Source organism: Scaptodrosophila lebanonensis, unplaced genomic scaffold (assembly GCF_003285725.1).
Source record: "Scaptodrosophila lebanonensis strain 11010-0011.00,11010-0021.00 unplaced genomic scaffold, SlebRS2 tig00000159-arrow-arrow-pilon, whole genome shotgun sequence".
Classification (NCBI taxonomy): domain Eukaryota; kingdom Metazoa; phylum Arthropoda; class Insecta; order Diptera; family Drosophilidae; genus Scaptodrosophila; species Scaptodrosophila lebanonensis.
This window is the reverse complement of record NW_022060596.1, coordinates 759,706-784,150: the sequence shown is the minus strand read 5'-3', so window position 1 is coordinate 784,150 and position 24,445 is coordinate 759,706. Positions and strand designations below refer to the sequence as shown.

At 37.9% G+C, this 24,445-nt stretch overlaps 2 protein-coding genes across 2 annotated transcripts in view; one reads left to right on the top strand and one right to left on the bottom strand.

Moving 5' to 3' along the window:
- Positions 1-125: 125 nt before the first annotated feature.
- On the top strand, positions 126-3,772 carry LOC115629585 (C-mannosyltransferase dpy-19 homolog). The gene is made up of 8 exons (XM_030526078.1): positions 126-278; positions 401-662; positions 731-1,052; positions 1,112-2,515; positions 2,736-2,844; positions 3,066-3,150; positions 3,239-3,364; positions 3,476-3,772. The coding sequence occupies exons 1-8, from the start codon at positions 233-235 to the stop codon at positions 3,678-3,680; spliced, it is 2,559 nt and encodes an 852-aa protein (XP_030381938.1). The 5' UTR covers positions 126-232; the 3' UTR covers positions 3,681-3,772.
- A 4,433-nt stretch (positions 3,773-8,205) lies between these two features.
- LOC115629598 (contactin-2) overlaps positions 8,206-24,445 on the bottom strand; it is a 28,843-nt gene continuing 12,603 nt past the window's right edge. Inside the window, exons 2-6 of the mRNA XM_030526089.1 lie at positions 15,347-15,483; positions 14,660-15,271; positions 13,738-13,867; positions 12,809-12,958; positions 8,206-9,312 (exon numbers count right to left, since the gene is read on the bottom strand). Coding sequence (XP_030381949.1) covers positions 9,077-9,312; positions 12,809-12,958; positions 13,738-13,867; positions 14,660-15,271; positions 15,347-15,483 — 1,265 coding nt within the window. The 3' untranslated portion in view covers positions 8,206-9,076. The remainder of the gene's footprint in view (positions 9,313-12,808; positions 12,959-13,737; positions 13,868-14,659; positions 15,272-15,346; positions 15,484-24,445) is intronic.

The window sequence follows — 24,445 nt, the reverse complement described above, 5'->3', positions numbered from 1 at the left end:
TAACCACTAAAAGTTAACTGGGCGCACCGGTATTCGTGAAGCGCATAGCACTCACAGATGGCAGCGCTGAAGGCCAGGCCGCACAGCTGTTTTGTGTTTTTCAGACGACAGCGACCAACTGCAGCTTTTAATTAAAACGCCAGCGTTATTGTGAAATAAATAATGGTTAATAAATTAACGAACACACAGTGTGCCGGAATTCAGTGAGAAGGTAACGCACATTGCAGCAAAAATGCGCGAGCCCAACTTATACGTTATATTATCACACGCGCTAATTGGTGAGTATGCGGCGCCCCAATTGCCGACAAAAAACAACAACAATGAAAGCAGCAGCAACGGCCATCAATATTAGACTACCACTTAAAATAATTTGTTTTCTCAATTTGCCTTCTCTCCATAGGCTCGGGCTTCTTTTTTCTGTATATGCAACATGTGCGCGTGATCTTTGAAACACGTACTAATATCCAGCATTTGAATCAGCTGGAGCGAGAATCGTTGCTGAGACGCGAGGATGCGCTCTACTATACCTTTTACAAGACACTTGCCGAGGGTCCCGACTTTTGGCATGGCTACGAGCAGCTAAAGAATGTCACGGACATCGAGTATCCGCATAGTGTCAATGTGTTGCAACGTTTCTATGTTCTGCCCGAGCTCGTCGCTGCGTAAGTTCTCCAGATAACAATAAGAGTGATGATAAATTAGATTATAAACTTGATAAATTATCTTGCAGCTATTTTTTCCATGTGGTGCGCAATGGCTACAATCCCATTATACAGCCCATGCAGTTCTACTTTGAATTTGTGTGGCTGATGGGCGGCGTAACGCTCCTAGTACTTTATTTATATGGCACGCTGCTTAGCGAGAATGTCTTTGGCGGCATCTATGGCGTCATTTCCTATCTGATGTTTCATAGCTTTGCCTCCAAAATCTACGAGCGTCCCCTGGCACGCGAGAATTTTGCATTTCCTTTCATATTTCTGCAGATGTTTTATCTATGCATTTGTATTGGACGCGTTATACACAGACAGAAGCACACATCTCGTGTGTTTATGGTGAGTATTTAGTATTTCTGTTAAGCACTGCCTCTAAATGTATTGCCTTGCCATTGCAGGTCTTTGTAATGTCCATGTTTACCGCCTGCGCATTGCTGTCGTGGCAATTCTCTTCCATAATATTTACCACACAAATACTGATTGTGATGACGTCGTGGAATGCCATGTCAATGCCCACCTGCTTGGCCAATACCTTCGCCTTGGACTACTCACTGTCGCAAGTGTTGGGAAATGCCATTGCTTTTGTGATGTCTCATGGCAACAGCCAATTGCTCTTCACCTGGCAGCTGAGTGTATCAGTGGGTCTTTTTCTCATCACTTTGATGCGCCAGATGCCTAGTCGACGTCATTCAACTGACGGGCTGCAGTGGGACTATTTCTCCTTTAAATTCATTCTCCTGGCTCTGCTGGTAAGCAGTATGCAGGCCATGCTGCTGGATTGGTTGGGCAAGTCGGGATTTTTGAATGCACAGGACAACACAGACGTACACTATTGCGATCTCTGGGCCTACTGGATGCTGCAAGTGAAGGTAAATTTCGTTACCAATTTGTCGGCCTGTAATCCCCTATATGCGCGGGTCGCCTGGTCGGAACTGTGGCAGCTAGTAAAGACACTAATTGTGAAGCCCTACTGCATGTATGGCGTCGTTATGTTAGCCATGTTCTTTCGCAAATGGCGCAAGAGTAATGTGCCGTCGAGTGTGACTCAAGAGCAGCGCGAACGTGCTCGCAATTATGTGCTGGAGGATTTTCTCGAGGAGCATCATGTGTCCATGAACGACATGTCCAACAAGCAAACCGAACAACAGCTCAAGAAATGCTTTGAAATGCTTGAGAGCTGTGATCATGACTATGAGCGCTACAAGCGTGAAAAGGCCAAACTGCAGCAAGAGCAGCCTCACACGCGCGAAGAATTCATGCAGGACATTAAGCGACTGAAGGCGCAAATACATCGCAACAGCGACAAACAGCGCAAAGAGCGACGTGCCGAGCAGGAAGCGACGGCGAATGAAAACGATACCAAAGATGCAGCACAGCTGCAAGGAGAAAGAGAACTGGAGGAGCAGTCACAACACCCTGAAAACTGTGAGAGCGAAACTGATGAAACTTTGCCGTCCAAAGCGCCAAATCCGGCCGGCGTTGAAGACAGCGGACGGGTCAATGCTGCCACCTCAGCTCCAGCAAATGGCAAGCGTCGTACAACGACGCGTCGCGATGATACTACAACGCCAAGGGCCAATGTCCAAATACTCAATCTACACTACATGTACAGCTTCATGCAAATGATTGTCTTCACTCTGATTGGCCTCACTGTGCGCAAACTGTTCTTCCTGAGCTTTACCCAAGGTTGTGTGATTGCTCCCACCGTTTGCTCCAAGGTCTGGTACCATCGGCAGCGCAACATTTTCTGGTCCGTCTCGCTGGCTGTGTTTTTGCTCAGCATGTTCGACCCGGGCATGGTGGTAAGTAAAACAATCATTGAGTTTTTTTACTGTTTTGAATCCAGAGGTTTAAAGACTAAACGTAGACTTACTAGAGCTTACAAAGTTCTATGTTTTAGCTTTTTCTGCATATTTTTAAATCTATCGGGTTCTTCCAACAGGCAATAACCATAATATTTTAAGAATATCCAGAGTTAAATAACAGTTGATTAAGGCATATTGTAAAACTTGATAATTCCAGAACATACGTGAGGAGTATTTTCCAACGCGTTACACGCACAACGCCGACGATCTGGACAGTATGCTGGAGTGGATTAAACTAAATACAGAACGTGATGCAGTTTTTGCGGGTAAGCTCAAGGCTGTACTTTACAAATTGTAAACTTCTCTCCCCAATGTAGCTTTATATAGTCGTGTAAATATAGGTTGTGAATTGGGATCCGAAAGAGAAAATCATAGCTGTGAGTTCATGAGTCCATAAGCCATGAATCTAACAGATGTCCATAGATTGTCTTTAATATGATATCGAGAGTAATAGCTCTAATGTAAAGTATATTTCCCCACTCTACAGGTCCTGTCGAGATTATAGGCACTGTGCATTTGACAACCAAGCGACCGATTGTGAATCATGCGCATCTTGAAATGCGTCAAGTTGCGTAAGTTCTTTATCTTTGAAAATCACACTCTTGAGTGGCTACAACAATTAAGCAATGCCCTTTCTTTCCCCTCATTCTTCCGCTATAGCGAGCGCACGGAGCATGTATATTCGGTTTATAGCCGGCAACAATCGTCCGATATTTATAATCAGTGCGCTCAATTAAAAATCCAATACTTGATCATATCACTGGACGAGTGCACAAATGAAGTGCGGTAAGTGTTGGCATTCATTCAAATAATTTAACTCTGACTCTCTCTCTCTCTCTCTCTACTTCTCTCTCTAATCTTGTTCTTATCTGTTTTCTGTTTTTGTGCGACCCACAGCGACGATTGTGATATCTTATCCATCTGGGATGACAAACAGCCTGCATATCGCAAATACCCGCAGTTCTGTCACGAACTATTGCATAAGAATGTACCGAGCTTCCTGAAAGTTTATGCGAATGATAACTACGGCATCATCAAGATGTTCTCCCAAAGCGTGCAAATCAACCTGAAGCACAACAAAATGCCCGAAATGTCCATATGAGATATCGACTAGTGCCCCAATTTCGTGCATTCGACATTCGTTGAAATTATTTTGCATATTATTTGCGGCTATTATTATTTTTTTTACATTTAGTATTGGCATTTGCTTGTTTGGGCTGTTGTTCCAAAAAAGAACTCTTAAACAGCCTTTTTCGGAATGGGGAGAGACACTTGGGATACATTTCTTTAGTTGCTTTGCATTTATGGCTAAAATATGACGCGGCATTTATAATATGTGTGTGTGTTTAAAATATGTATTTGTCATGTGTGTGTATGCTCTATCCCGCCCCTTCCTGCTGCGTCGTTCCTATGCCACCAACTTTGCGTCTCATTCAAAATTTGTGTTGTAATTTATGCGAATGTGCAAAATTTTATTTAGAGCATTCCCTCATTTTTACATACATACATACTTATGTACTCGTATGTTGTACATGCATACATACTTATGCATATACACGTACATATGTATACATACTTACACCCTAAATGCATACATAATTATGTATGTTTGTACTCGTATATTTAAATTTAATCTACGGTACGGCCTAAATTAAGTTTCGACTATAATTAATTATTTTTGAGCGTAGTGTTTTACTATATGCGCTTCATCATTTAGTGTCTGTTAAGTATAAGCTAAGCTTTTTTTTAGATTTAACGCAAGCTAGATGAAAAATGTACGCTTGCGCTAAAGGACAAGCCCTGAATCGATGTCAATGCTACGACGTGATTGTATATCCAATGTTGAATGCAATACAATAATGTATCTACAGATGTTTGCATGCATGTAAGTGCAACAAAGCAATTGCTAGACGATTAATGATTCAATAATTATGAAAATAAAGTTGAGTATTTCAAACAGACGACCGTTGTTTTTGTTAAACAAATCCATACATAAATGCGTTAGCCCCAAAAGCTTGCTGATTAATTGAAATTATTAGGCAGATATGCGGCGAAATCGGTCCACATTTGAAGTCCCAGTCGGTCAATCCAAAGGGATACACTCTAAAAAAATTAGGAATATTCGTATCAAACCTTTTTTTGACTGTTCTCTATTAAAATAACCGCTAAAATCTTTTATTCAGAAGATACATACCTTTTGAGTTCTTACATAATTATATTGAAAAGGTATTCCTTGTGGCATATTATGAGCCTGTAATCCATATACTTTAATACACAACATTTGAAAGCAGACAATTCATCCAGTGGATATACTTGTATGTATATAGCTGAACTTTCCACAAAAGATAAAAACGTGTTAAGAAAGTGTTTTTGTAACTCATTTATTATATTCTACAAGACGTGTTGGCAACTTTTTAGATACTGGGGATGTTTTTTAATGCTTTCCTCGACTATTTCTACGGAACAAAACAAATTTCAAACCTATACTCTTTTTATGCCCCATTAGCGTTCAAAGTTGGGAGGATTTTCAAGTGTTATACGCACACAAATGTGAAGTGATGGATGTACAAGGTGCTTTCCAAAGTAAACAGGACTTTTTGACTCTAGCGCCCTCTGGTGGCGCTATCTATATATCGACTGGTGCGTTAGAATCTGCTCTCTTTATCAATTGTCCAGTGAGAATTTCATGGCATTTCATCGATTGGAAGTGAAGTTATTGCGTTTTAAATGTCAGTATGTTTGTGTTATCGGTGCGAAAATTAGCTTCGAACAAAGAGTTTTTAAAATTTTTTTTTTTAAATTGGTAAAACTTTTACCGAATCGTTTCAATTGATGGAACCAGTTTTTGGCGATGATTGCCTATCCCGTAGCAGAGTGCACGAGTGGTTTCAACGTTTTCAAAGTGGTCGTGACGATCAACATGTGGGCCAATCAAAATTCGTGATCACCGAAAATTCCATCGAAACTGTGCGTCAATTCATCAAAAATCAGCCGAAGTCATCATTGAAATTGATGGAAATGGAATTGAACATCTCCAAAACATCGAATTATCGCATTTTGAGCGAACATTTGGGCTTACGAAAGGTGTGTGCACGGTTTGTTCCGCACAAATTGACTGACGACTAAAAATTGCTCAGAATCGTCTCATCGCTCGACGCTTGTGACCGATTATTTGACCAATCACATTTTATTTGAACAAAATAAATTGATTTTGCCAAAAAAAAAACATTTGTTCTGTTTTTTTTTTAAGTCTTGTTTTTTTTTTGGAATGCAGCCCTATCCACTAATATCGATAATTTTTTACTCGACTTATATTCCTGCCTAGCGTGTTAAGTCCTTTGAAAAAAAGTGCGCTGCCTAAAATTAGTTCATTCGCCGTCTGTAGCTCGTGAAGAAAATAAAATCAACTCAACTTGAAAAATTAAAAGGACTAAGACATATTTCCGTTATGCCACTTAGTTTGCCAAGCCAAAAGAAAAGTTGGTGTGATTCTTCCTGAAAAAAAAATGCATATCACAAACTTTTTGTTTACAATATTTCAACTGCATATGTCGCACAGGTATCCAACGAACGACTTACCTGTAAAAATATGCCACATCGAAATAAAAGTACAGAAACATCTCATTTTGTAAACTTATATTTTACTGTTCTTGTCGTATTTTTATGGTGTTTTCCCTTCGCTATTTTGCACATCTGCTTGTTTCTATCTTAGTTGCTTTCATATGCTTAACAAAAAGCCTATAAGCATTAAAAAAAAAAATTAGCAGGCTATGTTTAGGGGGTTTTATAAAGCGCATCACATCAAGCGGCATAGCCTTTTCGGGTATCATGGGGAATAGCGGTCTAATGATATCAGAGTATGTGAACATTTGCTCTAGTTTGTGTGAAATTTGCAATAGAATTGCACTTATAAATAAATATGTAATGCAGATGATCCCTATTGATTCAAATACCCTGTACCCAAAAGGCAGGCCAGCAACTTTTTCAAATGACACGAATTGGCAACAGTTTCCAATGCAGGTAAAATAGTATTAATTGTGGGAAAACTGGAAAAACTGAAAGGCTTTAAAATTATACGATAATGGCAAACCAGCGTTGATTGGTTGGGCAACACTATTATAATTCAAGGATGGGCTTCCTGTAAATGATTTAGATTAAAGCCAAGTGAGTTCATTTGCTATTAACTAGTGAATTTTGGTCACAGAGCACATTATTTACGTAAGTTGCATATCGAAAAATAAAAACAAAAGCAAACTTTGAAAGTTTTAAGGCGACTTGACTCAAACTTGAGCAAAACATCCTTCGTTTTTATAATATAGTCCAGAAGCCAGGGTAAAGGGTATTTAACAGTCGAGCGTACCCGACAGCACCGTTCACATTTGTTCAAGGTAAGCTAGGTAATTGCTTAGAGACTTTGCAAAATATTGATAATAAGGCCAGCTACATAATTCCAATCGACTATATGAATGATAAAACAAATATTGCTTATTGTTGCCAAAGCGCAAAAATCAGGCGAAAGCCAGTTGTCTTAATATATAGCTACAGTCTTTCTTAATTTACAAGTAAATATGTATGTATGTGTGCACATATATACCACATTCATCTGTATACATACAAGTTCATTATGAATGATCATCGTTCACAAGTTAGCATGAATTAGTTCGTTTAAAATATAATTTTGATTTCGATTTATCCTTAAGCTTAACAATTATATTGTTTACTCATTTTTCCCTCGATTTTCGGTTTAGTTTTCGGTTTCGGTTTCTGTGTGTGGAAGCAGTTTTGAATACTTTACTCAGCTACAATAACTACATATTTTTATTATTAATACATTTATTATTATTAGTATAATTAGTATGTATGTGTATAATAAAGTAGCTTTTAAGCCCAACTAAAGCACGTGGCATTGATTTCCTTGATTAATGCCTAATCTGTTTAAAAATGTTTATAAAATTTGTTTATAATACATATGCGTTCAATAATTTCCTTTGTTGTTCTTCAAATAATATACATACTATATATCGTTTAATTCGTTTATCATATATTTTTATGTATAACATTATATATTGGTGCGCGCTACAGTGCAAAATATTTGCTCAATTATAAAATTGTTTCACAGTTGTTGCTAAATCGGAATATCGTTCTTAATTCGTTATCTTCTGATTTCTTAAGTTCTTTTTGTTTACTATATGTTTTAAAGGAAAGGCTGCAAAACGAAACAAAATTCGAACATTCTCATACGAGTATTTGTTTGCCGGTTTTAGTCGCTGGAGCTCTTTTAGAAAATATATATACGTCTATGTATGTATGTAGTAGCTTAAAAGACATTTGCTAATTATATTGATAAGGTATGCAATCGATTTGCAAATCACTTCATTTTTCAGCTACACAAAATTCAAATATATAGTAAGTATTTCTGCGATTTCTTCAATGTTCAATTCATTGTTTGGGTAATTAGTCCATGTTCATCAAAAAACTTGTTTAAAAAGTGAGCTTCAGCAAATTTATCATATTTGGTAATTTCCTTTTAATACAATAACATTAGTTGCTAAACTAAAATATATAAGGTTTTGTGTGTTCACTTTGTTTTGCGTTTTGCAAACTCTATTAATAAATCCTTACAATGTTTTTCAATTGAATTTTTATCACAGCAATAATTTTTTTTATTTATTTATATAATTTCTTTAACAATTGTGTGTGAGTGTGTGTGTGTCTAAGTGTGTGTTTCAAATTTGTGAGCAACATTGTATGAGATCATGTATGGTATTTTGTTTTTATTTTTTTTCTAGCTGAGGGAGGTAAATATCTCGATGAACGGGAAATCGGGAGAGCGCACAAACAAAAATTTCGAATTGTATAATTCAAAATTAGCACACAGAGCGACAGTATCGTGACAAATCGAATTCTTTCATTGCAGTACTCTTCGGACAAATACAAATTGAAACTTATGTAGATACTTGTATATGGTAAGTAAATACTATGTAGTTAGGATTTACACAATTGAAAGGCATGTCAAATTCTTAGTATTACATTCCTCTTGTTGACTGTTGGGGACGCCTCCTATATACTACGTGTCCAAGTATAAGTTGTATAGTTCGTTCGCGTGTAAATACAAGTAGTTGGCGTAATGCTCTCTCTCTAGTCATGAAGCGCACTTCGGGCTCATCCTCATAAGCAGATCAGTTTGTTTTTATACAGTAATCGTTAGCAAATGAAATGTATTATCGTAGGCATATAGGTAGTACGTGTATGTATACTATTTTAGAATTTTATTGTGTTAATGCTAGGGGATTACTTGTAAAGTCAAAGCAGGCGCATTTAACGAGTGGCGTCTATGCATGAAACCGAAATCAAAGTATGGCCCATACATAGCGTTTTAACCGAAGCTTTTTAACTCACAACATAACTACATAACTGACTGACAACCAGACACTTATAGAGTTGCTTTCCTCTAATTGAAATAGGGTAAGGGTATGGGATATTGCACTTTTTGTACTTTCAAATACGTTTGATGGTGGGACCTGTAAAAAATACCGAAACTTTACGCTTAAATTTCTCCATTGTGGGCTCCTGTTCCTCAGAGTCCTCCTCATCATCCACATCCTCGTCGTCATCGCCGAAGATAATGGTGCGCGTGAACGTGGGCACACCATCGGCTCCATCAGATTCACTGAAACCGGGATTAAGTATAATATTCGGTATAAGCTCAATGCTGTCCCAACCATCTTGGAGTTCTTTTCAGCGACAGCGAAATTGAAGGCATTACGTTTACGATTATGCATACAGAGCACGACATACACACAAAGATGGCAAAAGAGGGAGAAAGAGAGAAAGAGAGAGAGGGGGGGGAGAGAGAGAAAGAAAGAGAGACACACAAAAGGGAGAACAAAGAGAGTAGAGCGTTAGGTATTTAGAAATAATTACTTTACCTTTATTTCATTATTTATGATTCTATTTTTGAGTTTTCTCAACAACAAAAATATTGGGGAATCAATCTGTGAGTGTGTATGTGAGTGTGTATGTGAGTGTGTGTAGCAACTGTTGCACTCTATATACATATACAAAGTGCAGGTATGTGTGTTGTGTGTGTGTGTGTGTGTGTGCTTTGCACTTTAGACTCGCCAAAGTGCACTTAAAGTTCTTTATTTGGGGCACACGAGGCGTATACTTGATGCTCTAAAAACAAGCGTTGGCATGTCTGCATGTGTGTGTGTGTATGTGTGTGTGTGTGTGTGTGAGTGTATGTATATTTTATTCAAATGAAATTGTTTTGCGTGTGGTGTTCTTTAAAGCACAAAACTCTAAATTAACATTTATTTTTATTAGATTTTTTTAATAAATTGCGTTTGTTTTGCTAAATTAAAACATTTGATTGGCGTGCCACAACAAAAAGCACATACTACATACAAGTACATACAATTTACAACATCAATATATATAAGTATATGTATATATAGAAGCATTTAAAAATACATGTTGATTATTCATTGAATAGCAACTACAATTGGCATACGTTTGAAGAGTTTTCTGAACACTACAAATTCTTATGAATATTATGTTTTATTAAGACTTTAATTTGGCACTTTAATGCACCTTACGAGTATGTTTTTTCTACGAAATATTTGTTTTTTTTTTTCATCATTTTGGCTAAGGCTTTTCAACTTGGTCTACTTGTAGTTAAAAACTTGGTCGCTCATTCTATTTAGCAAAATTTTCTAATACACCTTTTATACTTGTAATTCAAACATTTTTGTTTTTATAGCTTTGCAGTTAAAAAGATTTTGTTGATTTGTATTTTATTTTGGAGCTATCACAGTTGAGTGCTTGACATTTTCGATTGGTCATATATATATATAAGTATATAGTAAGTGAGTGGCAAGAAGGTTTTGTTGTTTAAAGAGACGGCTTTAAATATTGAAGAACCTGTGTTTAGTTCACATGCAAATTCTTTTGGGTGCATACGAATTTGTATGCACTTATGAAGCATAATTGTAAATACTCGTAGATAGTGTTTTAATGGCCCGCTAGAGACCATTTTATTTAGGCACCTATAGCGACATAAGATTATTTAACATTTCATAAAACTAACAAGCTTTAGATGTGTTCATTGTACTTTTGCTTTCGCCCTCAAGGGGCTTAAGTAATTGAGGATAGTATCTATAATATGGGGCTGGAACACTAACCGCTTTGCACGCTCAGACAGTTTCGATCTCCTTCTGTCTCATACTTTAGTTTTCAGACCGTCGCTTGGCCGTTTTGAAAGCAAACAGCCTACATTGTGGTGGTCTTGTTTTATGGACTCTTTAACTTTTTGTTTTATGCTCTAAAATTATTTGTTAACCAACCAACGTTCCAACCCCAAAATCTGTAGTTAAAAACTAAGTCTAGAATAACATATAGGCAAGGAATCAAATCGATTTAGCTGTCCTTTTAAATCATTTTTAAACTATTTCATAATTAAATCCACTTTTGATTTAAGCTGCTAACCCACATACTAAGTTGTATGGCAACTAAACGAAATCGTATCTCAAATTGTATGTAGTTAAGAAGGAAAACTTTTTACTTGATATATGCAAGAACAATCTATTAATATATATACATATATATACAGAAAGGTATGAGTATATATATATTTCGGTTTAAATCAATTTAGATATTTGAATTTCATTAAAAATTTAACAATAACTTTGCTACTTTTTAGTCTGGGTATAGCTATCAAAAAGATTGGAAATAAGATTGCTATATTTTTTGTTTGTTTTCTAAAAGGTGCCACTTCCGGGGCAGTTGCTAAAAAATATTAAATTGAATCTTAAGTTTCGACTATTTCGTGAGAATTCCTCAGTTAGCCGTCGGTGAATCCTAAGTACCATTCTGGGTTGTTTTCCGAGCTATTTAGATATTTCCAAACGACTTTGAAATGATTGCCCATTGGGTGGAAATAAAACACAATAAAAATTAAGATATTTAAGGAGTCCCTTCATGGTTTGACGGTCTACACATTCCCACATACTTGTATTTGCTCCCAAAAACCGGAGCAGCTTTTTTTCAATTTCAAGAATTTATGGCTGGAGACTATTTCGATGTGATTCCCAGCCTAGGCAGATATGTATTTATGATAGCTCAGCTACTTATGCGTTACAACCTCCTGTTATATTGGCTATATAATTAACATAGTACACACATACACGTACAAGCGACAACAACAAATGAACATATGTACATACATACATATACATACAAGTACATACATACATATGTACACGTATAGTATATTTACAGAGCAAACAGTGGAGCAAATGATAAGCAAATATTTAACTTGTTTTATTTTTCAATACTCTTTTGTTGTTGTCTTTGTTCTGTTTAATAAGCAGTATGAGCATTGCCGAATGCAATACAAGTAAATATGCAGTAGGCACTTGGCTAATAAACAGAGCAGAACAGAATATAACAGAACAGAAGCAATAACAAAGAACGTCAACAACAACAACAACAACAAGAACAACAACAACAACAACAACCATAACAGCAATATGCATGGCATTTGAATAAAGGAGCGGGGTGCGGGCAAAAGGACTTCAATGGGGAAAAGAGAAAACAAAAAAGAAAACAATCAAATGAGAACGCAGAACGAAGAGAAGCAGACATGAAAATCAAATGGGGGAGTCCAAAATGAATTCCAAACAAACGGAATGCCAACGAAAAATATAAAATATGTATGTATGTATATACTATATGTATGTACTAGGCACTATATGTTCGTATATATAGTAAACATATATGTACATATGTAGGTATGTATGTTTGTATGCATATATTGAACAATGAAATTGAAAATAGAATTAAAAGCACATAAAAGGCATTTTGGCAAATGTGCAAAAGCATTTACAACAGCAACAACAACAAGATCATCATTATCATCACGACAACATCAACATCATGATCACATCAATAGCATGGGGGGAATTTAAATTCAAGCTACGAGTTGCAGTTGCATTTGATTTGAGTTTTTGTTTCTGTTTTTATTATTATTTGTTTTAGTGGTGCGCAAACTAACTAAGTTACTAGCAACAATAACAACAGCAACATCATCATCATCATCATCTGCATTATCATTGTGATGGGCATTCAATTGTTGGGCAGCAAATGTAGTTGTTGTTGTTGTTCTTGCTGTTGTTGCTGTTGCTATTGTTGCCACTGCTGGCCTGGAGTTGATGGAGTTAGTTGTTGTACCCATTTGCGTTGATTGATAGCACTCCTTGGTGAGCACAATACAGAGTCCAATGGCTAATATCACAAGTGTTCCAAGCACTATACTGACGGCGACTATCCAAATGCGTGGATCGAAATTATCTAAATCGGGTTTTATAAGGCGTATGAGATCTGTGGCACATCGGTCGTTCGATTCGGTTCGGTTCGGTTCGGTTTGGTTCGATTCGATTCGATTCAAGTTGTAGTTGAAGGGCGCGCGCAATGCATTCGTTTGTTTGTTTGTTGATAGAAAACATATAGAGAGAGATGACAACATTACCAGCTAACAAAGTATTACAGCGATTCGAATTCGAAGACAAATAATACTAAACAGTAGTGGTATGTAGGTATGCTGAGATAATGGTATACATGTATGCATGTATAGAGTATGGAGTGGAATGGATGTGAATTACATATGTATTTACGAGTAACAATACCAATACACTGCTCCTCTAAGGGCAAAACAGTGTGTTTACCAACACTGTGCCACACATAACTGATATCAAAAGTAATGGAGAGAAATAAGGTGGGGAAAACGAAAAAATAAATATAATCGAAATGAAACTACCAGGAACGTTTTACAAATTTTTACACAAATATCAAATGATGTTTAGTTATGCGATTAGGCCAAACAAGTTACACAAATTGGATATTACCTGGTATGTATGTATGTATGTATGACTAGCCTAGCCTAGAAGTATGTAAGTACTAACAGAAACAACATACACATACATACATACAAGTAGCTAACATTGACAGTGTGCAGCAATTTAATCCGCAATTCTAAAATACCGCCCCAACCTACATACATACATAGTACATTGTTTTCCCTCAATCGGAACTAATTTGTTCGCCACCGCCCCCAAAACAGTAAAATGAAAAATGCATGCAAAGAATCGAGCACCACTTACCCTCCTCTTTGGTCTCTGGCAATGTTGTCACATTGGTGGTGACCACCTCACCACTACCCAGCTCATTGTTGGCCCATATGCGAAACTCATAGGTGGTATTTGGGGCCAGTCGGTAGACTTCCATTTGACGCTGCATAAAACGGATATGAAGATTAATTTCGTCATTTAACAATTTCAACATTTCGATTGCCAATTTGTCCAATTGTTTGAGTCAACGCTGCAAGCTCTGCTAACAATTTGAACAATTTGAAGAGTAGCAGAAAACGTAGAGAGTCTTAATTGTTAATTGTTATCGACAATAAATTCTGCATCTTGCCTTCCAGTGTACTCTAAATTCAATATCCAATCACTACCATGTTCCTTCCAAACATACAAGTAGATCCATATCATAATTGGCATTTTTTATATGCTTTATTCGGTGGCCCCGACTCTCGCGCACTAGAGTAGAGCCATCAGAAATATTGTTTCGAATTTCTACTTTTGAAAAACACCGGAAAAATCGGTCTGCATAGCAAGAACAGCATTCTAGGCTTATTTTTCTAAATTCAATATCCAAACACTTGTACTACCATGTTCCTTCCAAATACACAAGTAGATCCATACAATAATTTGCAATGTGTTTGCTAAGGTGACGACTTCAGGGCCTTTTATTTGGTGACCCCGACTCTCGCGCACAGCAGTAGAGCCGTCAGAAATATTGTTACAAATGTATACTTTTGAAAAACACAAGAAAATTCGCTCTGTACAAGTATAGCAAAAGTTTCATTATTATTTATTTTATTTATTATATTTTTAGAGTGCTGCCTTGCTTTGTTTCAGTTAATAAACTCAAAAAGAGTGCAATATTCTGTAGTATCAAAGGTCGTTTGGAAACTCTGGAACGCATGTAAAAAAAAAAACAAAAGATTCTAGAAATACTTACCACATTGGGTGCAATATTGATGGGATCCATGCGACTCCAGGCATGCTCGTAGCTGGCGTTATGCGGCGGCACAGTGTACGACACATTACGGAACTCGGCGGTAAAGCTGCGCACCGGATAGCCACCCGATTGTGTCTTATTGAAGCGCCAGATAAGAAATCCCAATATGGTGGAGGCCTTGAAATAGAGCTGCGTTACCGGACCAGGTGTTGTGCGGACACGCAACAGAGTCCGCTGATAGGCCTGATACTCCAGCTCTTCCTCTTCAGATTCCGGCCTCGGTGTCGTTTCTGTTTCCGAAACCACATCTGGTTCAGACGTAGGCAACTTGGCAGCTTGGCCTTCTTTATGCTTTTCTTCTGGCTTCGTGGCAGGCAATGAGGTAGTTTCAATGGCATGCGTTATTATAGTAGTATTATTATTGTTGTTGCTGCTGCGGCTGTTGTTGTTGTTGTTGTTGTTTCTGTCGCTATCATATGTGGTGGTTGCAGTTTTTGCAATGATTGTGGTTGCTACTGTTGTTGTTGTTGTTGTGGTTGTTGTTCTTGCAAAGCACACATAGATTCCAGCATCATAGGTGCTTACATTGCGAAGCAGCAAAACGCGCCCAGTCTGCAAGGAGATAAATGTACATGTGCACATATAGTAGTATATAGGGTCGCATCCTTCGGCCCTTCAAGGACTCACCTGCACAATGGTGCTGTTGCTGCCATGCTCCTTCACCCACATGACATTGCCTTGCGCTATGCACGGTATGCTAACATTGCCGCCCTTATCCGTCGCGTATTCGTTGTACTTGATGGTGGAGCTGAGCACCGTGAGCACTGTAAGCAGAAGATGGCAAATCGGGCCATTAAACGGGGACATGAGGGCTGCTGATATAGTCAGGAAAGAAACCAATAATTCAGGCAGGAGGAACGGGCCAGACATGTCCGTTTATTAATGGGTTTTGAACGCATTTAAGTGACACATTTCGTTTCTTTCTTTAAATGTTATTGATATAACTGTGTGATAAAAAGGAAAAACAATTTATAAAGGAGAAAGGCAGCAATGGACACCGTATTCCGAAGCCTGAAAATGTGAAGTAGTGGTAGCTGGTACTAATTGAAGAACCAACTAAAGATAAATGTTATTCAGCCATAGGCTAAGCGGACCGACAACTTTATTTTTTTTTTAATTTACGCGCTTTCTTTTCTTAACTTTAATTTTGAACGAAATTTCCATTTTCCATTTTCTATATCTTTGAGCTCTCCTCTGCGCTTCTCATGTCATGGCATCTAAGTGATAAGTCTCTCTGCACGTTGCATCTTGAAATAAATCGTATTGACACTCCAGAGATTGATTATCCAGACAGAGATAGTTTTTGGCACATAACTGAGTTTCTTTAATGATATTTTAGTTAACTTTACTTTTGCAAGAAATTAATTTTTCATTTTCAATATATCTTTGAACCATTTTCTGCGCTTCTTTGCATCTTAAAATAAATAATATATATCGTATTGACACTCCAGAGATTGATTATCCAGACATAGCTAGTTTTTGGCTCATTACTGAGTTTCTTTAATGGTATTTTAGTTAACTTTACTTTTGCAAGAAATTAATTTTTCATGTTCAATATATCTTTGAACCATTTTCTGCGCTTCTTTGCATCTTAAAATAAATAATATATATCGTATTGACACTCCAGAGATTGATTATCCAGACATAGCTAGTTTTTGGCTCATTACTGAGTTTCTTTAATGGTATTTTAGTTAACTTAATTTTGAGCGAAACTAATTTTTCATTTTCAATATCATTGCGTTCTCCTCTACGCTTCTCATTCCAAACATTAATAAGAAATGTCTGCGCTCTCTGTGCGTTCCTATCAGCCCGACCATTACGATTGATTAGCATGATAGACGTGGTTGCTGGCAAATTGGCTTACGTGGTCGGCACTTGCTTTCCATCTAGTTGCTCCGGATATGTCGCGTCGTGCGGAACATTGCCTGGAAATCTACTTTCGTTTGCTGGCGCTCAGCTGCAGCGCTCGGAGCCGCTTCGGCCAGATTTTGCTCAATTTCTATATGGTCTTAGCCATGGCTGCGGGTATCTTTGATCTCTTTACGTACTTGAATGGCTCGGATATCTGGAATTTGAACGAAACTCAACAGCCGCACCAATTGCAGTTCAAGTTCTATGTGGGCATCATCGAGGGCGTCAATGTGGCCTACAAGGTGGCCCATGTGCTCTTCATACTTCATTCCCTATTTTGTCGGAAACAGGAGCGTCGATTGCTTGGCCAACTACCAATTTTGGGAAACAGTGGCCCATCCTTGGTGCATACCGAGATGTATCTGGCCATGGAGTGTCTTCTTGTGGGCGCCACCGTGATGCAGATCTTCAACTATTCCAACATGGGCAACGAATTTTATTCACAGCTCTTCTACAATTTTCATTACATCTTGACCACCCAAGCGATTCGGGCGCGTTACCTACAATATGCAATGCTCGTGTCTCGTCTCGATAGCCAACTGGACCTGCTGGCGCAACAGATACGAGAAGGCAGTGAGAGTATTTTCCAGTTACGCGGCACCTATGCCCGCTTGGCCCATGTAGCCAGATCGCTCTCCGAACTCTATGCGCCCGCCATGCTGATCATGAATGTGCTGTGCGTCGGGGACTTCATTATTGTCTGCTATGCCTATATTATGGTCTGGGAGTTGGAAGCCTTTATTTTTAATTGGCTGCTGCTCTGGCAGACCATTCACGTCCTCTCGGCTACGTTCATAAAACTGTGGACCTTATGCTCAGTCTGCCAAAGTTGCAGCACTAGGGTAGGTAATGCATTCATACATAAGTAAAATATACTACAAGTATATGTAGTATATTGTTCGTCAACTTGTTCCTAATTTCCTTCGATGATTTAGTTTAACTTTTCCTCCACATCCTTTTAATTTAATTGCCTTCTACCTCTTTAGGACGATTGGGAAGCAACAACACGAATCGAAATCAAGAACTCCTGTCTATTCGGCATAAAGTTGTGTTTGTGCGTTTAAAAACTTTTCGTTTCAGTCATATGTGCTTCATTCATTTGGACCCACCGGTATTAGAACAAGTTCTATAGCTTATAGCTAGTAAACTCTCAAATACTCTATAGCTACCCTTTTCTCTGTTATAGCCGTTAATGTTAAACATACTTTGTTGTACGATTGCTAATGATTTTTATGACAAGTATATGATATAGTTTACCGATCAAATAGCAGTTTGTAGAAAGCAACAGAGGTTTCCCTTATCTACTGATCTTTCCAATAACAGCTCTCTGATATGATCAACCGATTTTGACAAAAGTAAACATTATAGCGAGCCACTTTTTAAGCACCATGAGTTACAAACTTGGCTACGATATCTTAATAAATGAAAAAGTTAGCATAGTTGTACAATGATTTTTTTCGCCGATAGCTTCAATGGCAGCTATATAAATTAGAGATGCAATATATGGTTGGCAATAAACTTAAGCTGCATATGAATAAGTCAAGGCTATATACCAAGTTTGGTGCCTCGAGCTGGTATGGCATAAAAATTCTCGGTGTTCATACGGACGGACAGGCTAACATGTCTATATCGATTCGCATCCTTCCGCCAGTTACATACAAGTACATACCCTTTCTCTCGGATAATACTCATACTTAGTTCGAACTGTTTCAACAACTATTTACTACTTATTTATATATGGAAGTAAAAACAATACACATTACAAATTTACGAAACTACTTGTACATCCAATATTTATGAAAGATATGTTATTTGCTCGTCACGCAAAGTATTTTTTTTAAAAACTATTTCGTAACAAGACAATATAACCCCAACAGCCAGCTTATCATCGGCAAGGTCATATTATTTTGGATATCTTTATTACTTGTACACCAAATGAATTCAACAAAGTGAAATTTTCTCATCTAAATAGTAATTGGTATACCTCTCTGGCTCCTCTCGATTTCAGTCCCAACAGTTGCTGGGCCTTATTAACAAGAGTCGCTTTTCCAGCTCCGAAATGGACAACTTTGCTTTGCAAATCATGCAGAACGCCATAGAGTTCGACGTGTATGGCATTTATCAACTGCATCGGAAAACATTCGCAGCGGTGAGTAAGTAGTGCTTTCATAACTTCAAGTTTTCGCTGAACACTCATCGATTTTTGCAGATTTTTATTTTCATTTTCGAGTCTCTGGTCATTCTGCTGCAATTTGTGGTACTAACCAAGCAGCAGAGCAGTTAGGAAAAGCGCTGACAATAGCAGCAACGACAACATTTTAAAATTCTCAAGGAGCTTAAACAGCTTCAATGTCAACGGCGGGGCAAAGTGAAATAAATAAATGATTATATTTGCTTACAAATTTTGCTTCAAAGCTGGTTTGCGAGTGTGTAGGATCCTGGCCCAAGTATTTGAGTCCCTGCTTACTTGCTGGGCATATTCAATGCACTGGTCTGGGATCCGAGCACGAGGTCGCAAAATCGTTAAATGAAATTTGTTCTACAAGTATAAATGTTTGCTAGTCACGCAAACCACACACATACTTATAAATGTCTATGTAGTACGAGTCTGAATGTGTAGGCCTGCGAGGGTGCAGCTTAAATTTGATGCATATTTATGGCTACATTTTGGCTTATGGCATTCAAACACACACTGCCACACACACACACACACACACACGCACAGGCACATTAAATCTTCAAGCCATAACTCACATATATTCAATTGAAATCTAAGGCTGCTGATGAAGAAATTCAAAAAACGTATGGCTTTTTTTTAAGTCGGCAGTTAACGACAACGAAATACACTGAATCAATAACAATGATTCTTCAGTTTAAAATTATAGAGTCCTTCGCATAGGCTTCAAATGTGTACAGCTCAGTAATTAATGCACTTTTATAAAAATAAAAAAAAAGCTAGCTTGCCACTTTAGAAAAAACAACCAAACTTTCACAAAAATGAAATACAAAAAAAACATATTAAAAATTAAATATTGAATACAAAAATGTATAAAAATCTAATTTTTATAATTGGTTTTTTTCCTAAAGCATTGAAGAAATCATAAATAATATGAAATAATTTCTTGCCCTAACTCGATAAACGAAGAAAGAAAAGAAACTACCTTTCTCTTTTCAAGAATACATCTCTAAATTATTTGTAAATTTATGGAGAAGTTTCCTATTTCATATAAAAAAGGAGAAATTGGAAACACTAGCCCGTTTGAATGTAAGGAGGCTAAATAAGTATCAAAGAGACTGCTTATTTTGAATCATCTTATAGTGTACATAAAATCCAGTTTCCATCTTGATGTAGAGTATTAAAATTATGGCATGTCGAATATGTGTATCGGTGCTTTTTTCCACTTTGTTTTATTGGTGTGGCGCTTGCCTTGCAAAGCCTTGCAAAGCAAATGGAACTGGGCCCATAAACAAGGCAATGGTTGGTTGGGCTTTCCGAAGAGCTGGCTTGAAGGTGGCCCATGGCTCAGGCTTCGAGGCCTGAGGCGCAAAAGAAGGTGAGCTAAACTGGTAAGTAGAGATGATGGCATTAATTTAAAGAGCTACGAATCGCAGCCTTCACATCCGGCTTCTGCTCGGCGGCTAGCATTGCAGCTGCATCTAGTGTCGATGGAGTTACGCTTAAATGTCAGATGTGAAAGGGTATGCGTGTGTGCAGTCGTGGGACTTGCGGAAACGAAACAAAAACAAAAAAACGGAAAACAGCAACTTGCTGCATGTTTTATGTGTGCCAGGGCAGCAATAATGTGGCACACACTCGAACACACATGAACAACAGCGAATGGCAACAACATGAAAGCTGGAACAACTTTGAACACGCAACCCTACACACTTGTCCGGAAGTTGGCCAAGGGCTCCGGCTCCGGCTGGGGCTCGGGCTCGGGCCGGGCCGGGCCGGGCTGGCGTAGGGAGTGAGATAAGGCCGCCTGAATGCACTTCAAAAGCGAGCAGCCAAAACGATAAATGTGCAGCAGAGTTGTGTGCCACAATTGGTAGGAGGAGGGGCAGCTGCAAGGATGCAAGGGAGGGGGAGGGGGAGGGGCAGCAATGGCGCTGCTGAAAGCAAACACTTATGTAATGTAGTATGTAATGATGTGCAGAACGAAAATGTGCAATACTGTACTCATAAAAAGTGTCAGCCTTCTGAATGATCCCCTCATTTATTTATTTTATTAAATATGTAAGTCGTCGAGCAAAGGCTAGGGACATAAAAGCTAAAATAGTTCTTATAGGAAAACCAGATTATAATTTACAAGTATGAATATCTATCTTAATGCCCAACCAACTGTAGGCAGAGGCGTTAGAAGACACAAAAGCAACAATTTTAAAAATCAAATTTTCTAATAGCTAAGTTATTTGAGAAATAAAAGTAAGTAATATTTAATAGTCAATTAATTGAGCTTCAAGAAAAATAAGTAAAACGACTCTTGAATATCCTGGCAGCCATTTTCATTAAACTTCAGACTATAGTGAGGAACTGTGGGAAACTCTTAACTAATTAATTCGGTTGCCACATCGTAAAAAACAAACAAAATGTTGGTATTATGATTGATCTTTGGCCCTATTGTTCCCATGGCAGCTATATGATTTGAAAATGAACTCTTGAGTAAATGTACAAACGAATTTCGTAGCTTCAGGGACTTCTATAAAAAAAGATCTTATTTTATTAAAGTCTCTAAATTTCATAACAGTGTAAAAAAGGCTTATCACATATGTACATTTGATAAAATTTGACCCGCACCAGTTCTTCCCTAAATTGGCAATACCTTTTTTCACATTTGTGTGAAATGGCTGGATAACCCTATATTCGTCAAACGCCACTATAAGTATTTGCCAAATTTGGCTTTGTGAAGTCTTTCGTTTTCGAATCACAAATATCTAAAATACGGAACGCCCCATGGGTCGATTGCGGCCATAGAAAGTCTATTGCCCAATGATTTCTAAGCTGCTGCGGAAATAATTAAGAAACAAATTCGCTTAATATAACCAATACTCCATAAAAATGTATCACTGTTCTTCTCTGAAAGAACATAAAATATATGGTTTATGATTAAATCCTCTGTGCTTCTCTATGGTAATAATTAATGGTAAATTAAAGGGATTGCTAGTCATCGCAGTTTGTAAAATTTGTAACTAAAATAAATTAGAGGTCCGCAAATATTTCTTCTATAACGGAATAATCAAATTATTAAGGTATTAGAAATAACTCCACTAACGAAATCAGGAAATCGATAAATTCTTTAACTCCATAGCCTCCACTTAGAGGCTATAACGTAATAGAATCGAAACTTAAACGTGGCACAAAAACTAAACGGCAAATTTGAATTTCATTCCTTAAAGTTTCGAATAGGATCCCAGCTTTGAGGCGATTCGAGGCATACCTACAAGTATGTAGTGTGGAACGTTTTCACAAATGCAGGAAAACATCAAAGCATTATATACTTATGCGGGACGGGGAGAAGAAAAACACAATGATGGAAAATTAATACACATTGTTTAGAGATGCAGACACAATGCATTAAATCGACTGACTGAGTGATTGACTTATTAGATGTTGAATATGCACTCATTGTTGTTGTTGTGCCGATGTTGTTTTCGTTATGTAAAGCATCTGCAACAACAATCAGCCGCAGTGTGTGCCTGCTGTTCGGTTCAGGTACAAGCACATATTAACATTTTTCGGAAGTATTACGTATGTAGTCTGCAAACCCAAGCGGTCAGCCAGAAAAGGCTTCACTGCTTCAAACGGCTGACGTCAGTCAATTGATTTTGAGCCATCAGTCAGCGTGTCAGTGGAAGCTCATTCTGGCTTTCAGTGGCCCAGTCCATCAGTTACTCATTTAGTCAGTCGCTTGGCCATCAGCTACTGGTGCCGGTGCCGGTGCTGGTCAGTTGGGCCAGCTTAGCTGCTCAGCTGGACAGCAGCGTCCATTGACGTGTGCGATTTAATTAGGTCGCTTCACTGGCCAGTTGCCTTCACTGGATGGGGCGGTTGAGGAGTTTGAGGAGGTTGAGGAGGGGGCGAAAACTTTTTGGCGCAGACAGTGACGCAAATGATGGCGCCTCGCACTTGCCTATTTTTAGGCGTTGATTGCATTGATTTTGCGCATAACAAGTCAAACGAACACACAAAAAACAAACAACAAACAACAGCAACAATGTTTTGATTAGAGATGGGTCGTGTAGGGGTCGGCTTTTTTCGAGCCGGCACTACACGACCGCAGAACACGAATGCGCACGCAAGTTGAACATTTTTGGCAGAACAGCCCAATATCAAATTTAGGGTGTAAATAAATAATGTGTAAATATTTCAATTATACTTGTATATATTTGGGTGCATGGTAGAACTGTCACTAAGAGTGCTAAAAAGTACACTTGGCTCACTTCTTGCGCTCTTTTAATTTATTTACTGTATTTAAGACTTCAATTAATAAACTCTGTTACTTTTAAGCATAGAAAATAATCGCTACAATAGCTTTCCACGTATGGTTAAAAATAATTTGTCCATATGCAGAAAATTCAAACATTTCTATGAGATTAGGACAGCTCTAAATGTGTGTTTCATTGTACAAGTATTTCTTCCTGCGTGTTTTTAAGGGCGTTTGTTTTTTCATTCGGAATATGAAACACAATCCCACCTCTAGTCTAAATGACAGAGGAACTGCGCACGAATGCCAAAAATATATACAAGTAGAGCTGGAGGCGACAATGGTGACAGGAATTTCGCTGATAACAGCCCCCTTTAAGGACACGAGCGAAGGCGACAAAATACGACACCGCCAAAAAGGCCCCCAAGAACGTGCACGCAATGCACAAAAAAATAAAAATAAATAACAAATAAGCCGTACTGAACAACCAAATGAACCTTTTTGCATTAATATGTATATATGGCGGGTTCTGAAATAGATTTTAAGCCTTCCTTTTTAGTCTCTGCGACATTTTATTTTTAGAAGCCATGGCAGAAGAGTTCCTATATTAATACTTCTATTATAACAATTAATAGAACAACAAACACAGGTAAGATGGAATCGTTTCAAGGAATTGGCTCGACGTTTAATGGAATAGACTGACGGACATATACAATTACATAATTATATCTAATTCCAAATTACGTTGGAAAACACCAAAACCTTTATTTATGCGTAAATAATATATTTAATAGTAAGCCTGGAAGGGCTTGGGGATAAGACTCTCTTTCCGTCTTATTCTTTTATTGCAGTGCCCTTCAGGAGGAAATTACATGGATGCAGAGGAAGCTGAATCGCCCTAATAATCTGCGCAAATATCAAGTTTTTTTACGACAGCTCGAATCCGGAAAGGAGAAAAGTTTGTACAAGTAAAAAAAAAATCGTAGTACTTATCGCATATCTGTGTTAGTTTATAAGTATGTGCCATGTGTTTAAGTAGCAGAGTAGAACATATTTAATATGTTATGGGCGTTTGGGCTCAGATGCGATTCAATAAACCATAGTTGGATTGAAGCAAATCAATTTGCTGTCGTGTTCGATATGATGTATAAATTGACACCAATACGGTCGACTGTAATCACTCGAGTAAGTGGTAGTTGGCCATTGACAGCACTCCCCCAATTCATGCAATGCTCGCAATCTGATGGTGAAGTGTCACACGATTTGCTAAGCCATTCAATTGCCCCCCCAACCCAAATATACACAAATGCATATACTCTGCATAATAATAATAAATGTGTTTACTACTTATATATACAAATGTTTGTATACAGAAAGTATGAAAATGTTT

Coding starts and splice junctions, on each gene's coding strand:
- LOC115629585 (XM_030526078.1), top strand. CDS start 233: ATGCGCGAGCCCAACTTATACGTTATATTATCACACGCGCTAATTG. Junction 279..400: donor ATTATCACACGCGCTAATTG/GTGAGTATGCGG, acceptor TTCTCTCCATAG/GCTCGGGCTTCTTTTTTCTG. Junction 663..730: donor CTGCCCGAGCTCGTCGCTGC/GTAAGTTCTCCA, acceptor ATTATCTTGCAG/CTATTTTTTCCATGTGGTGC.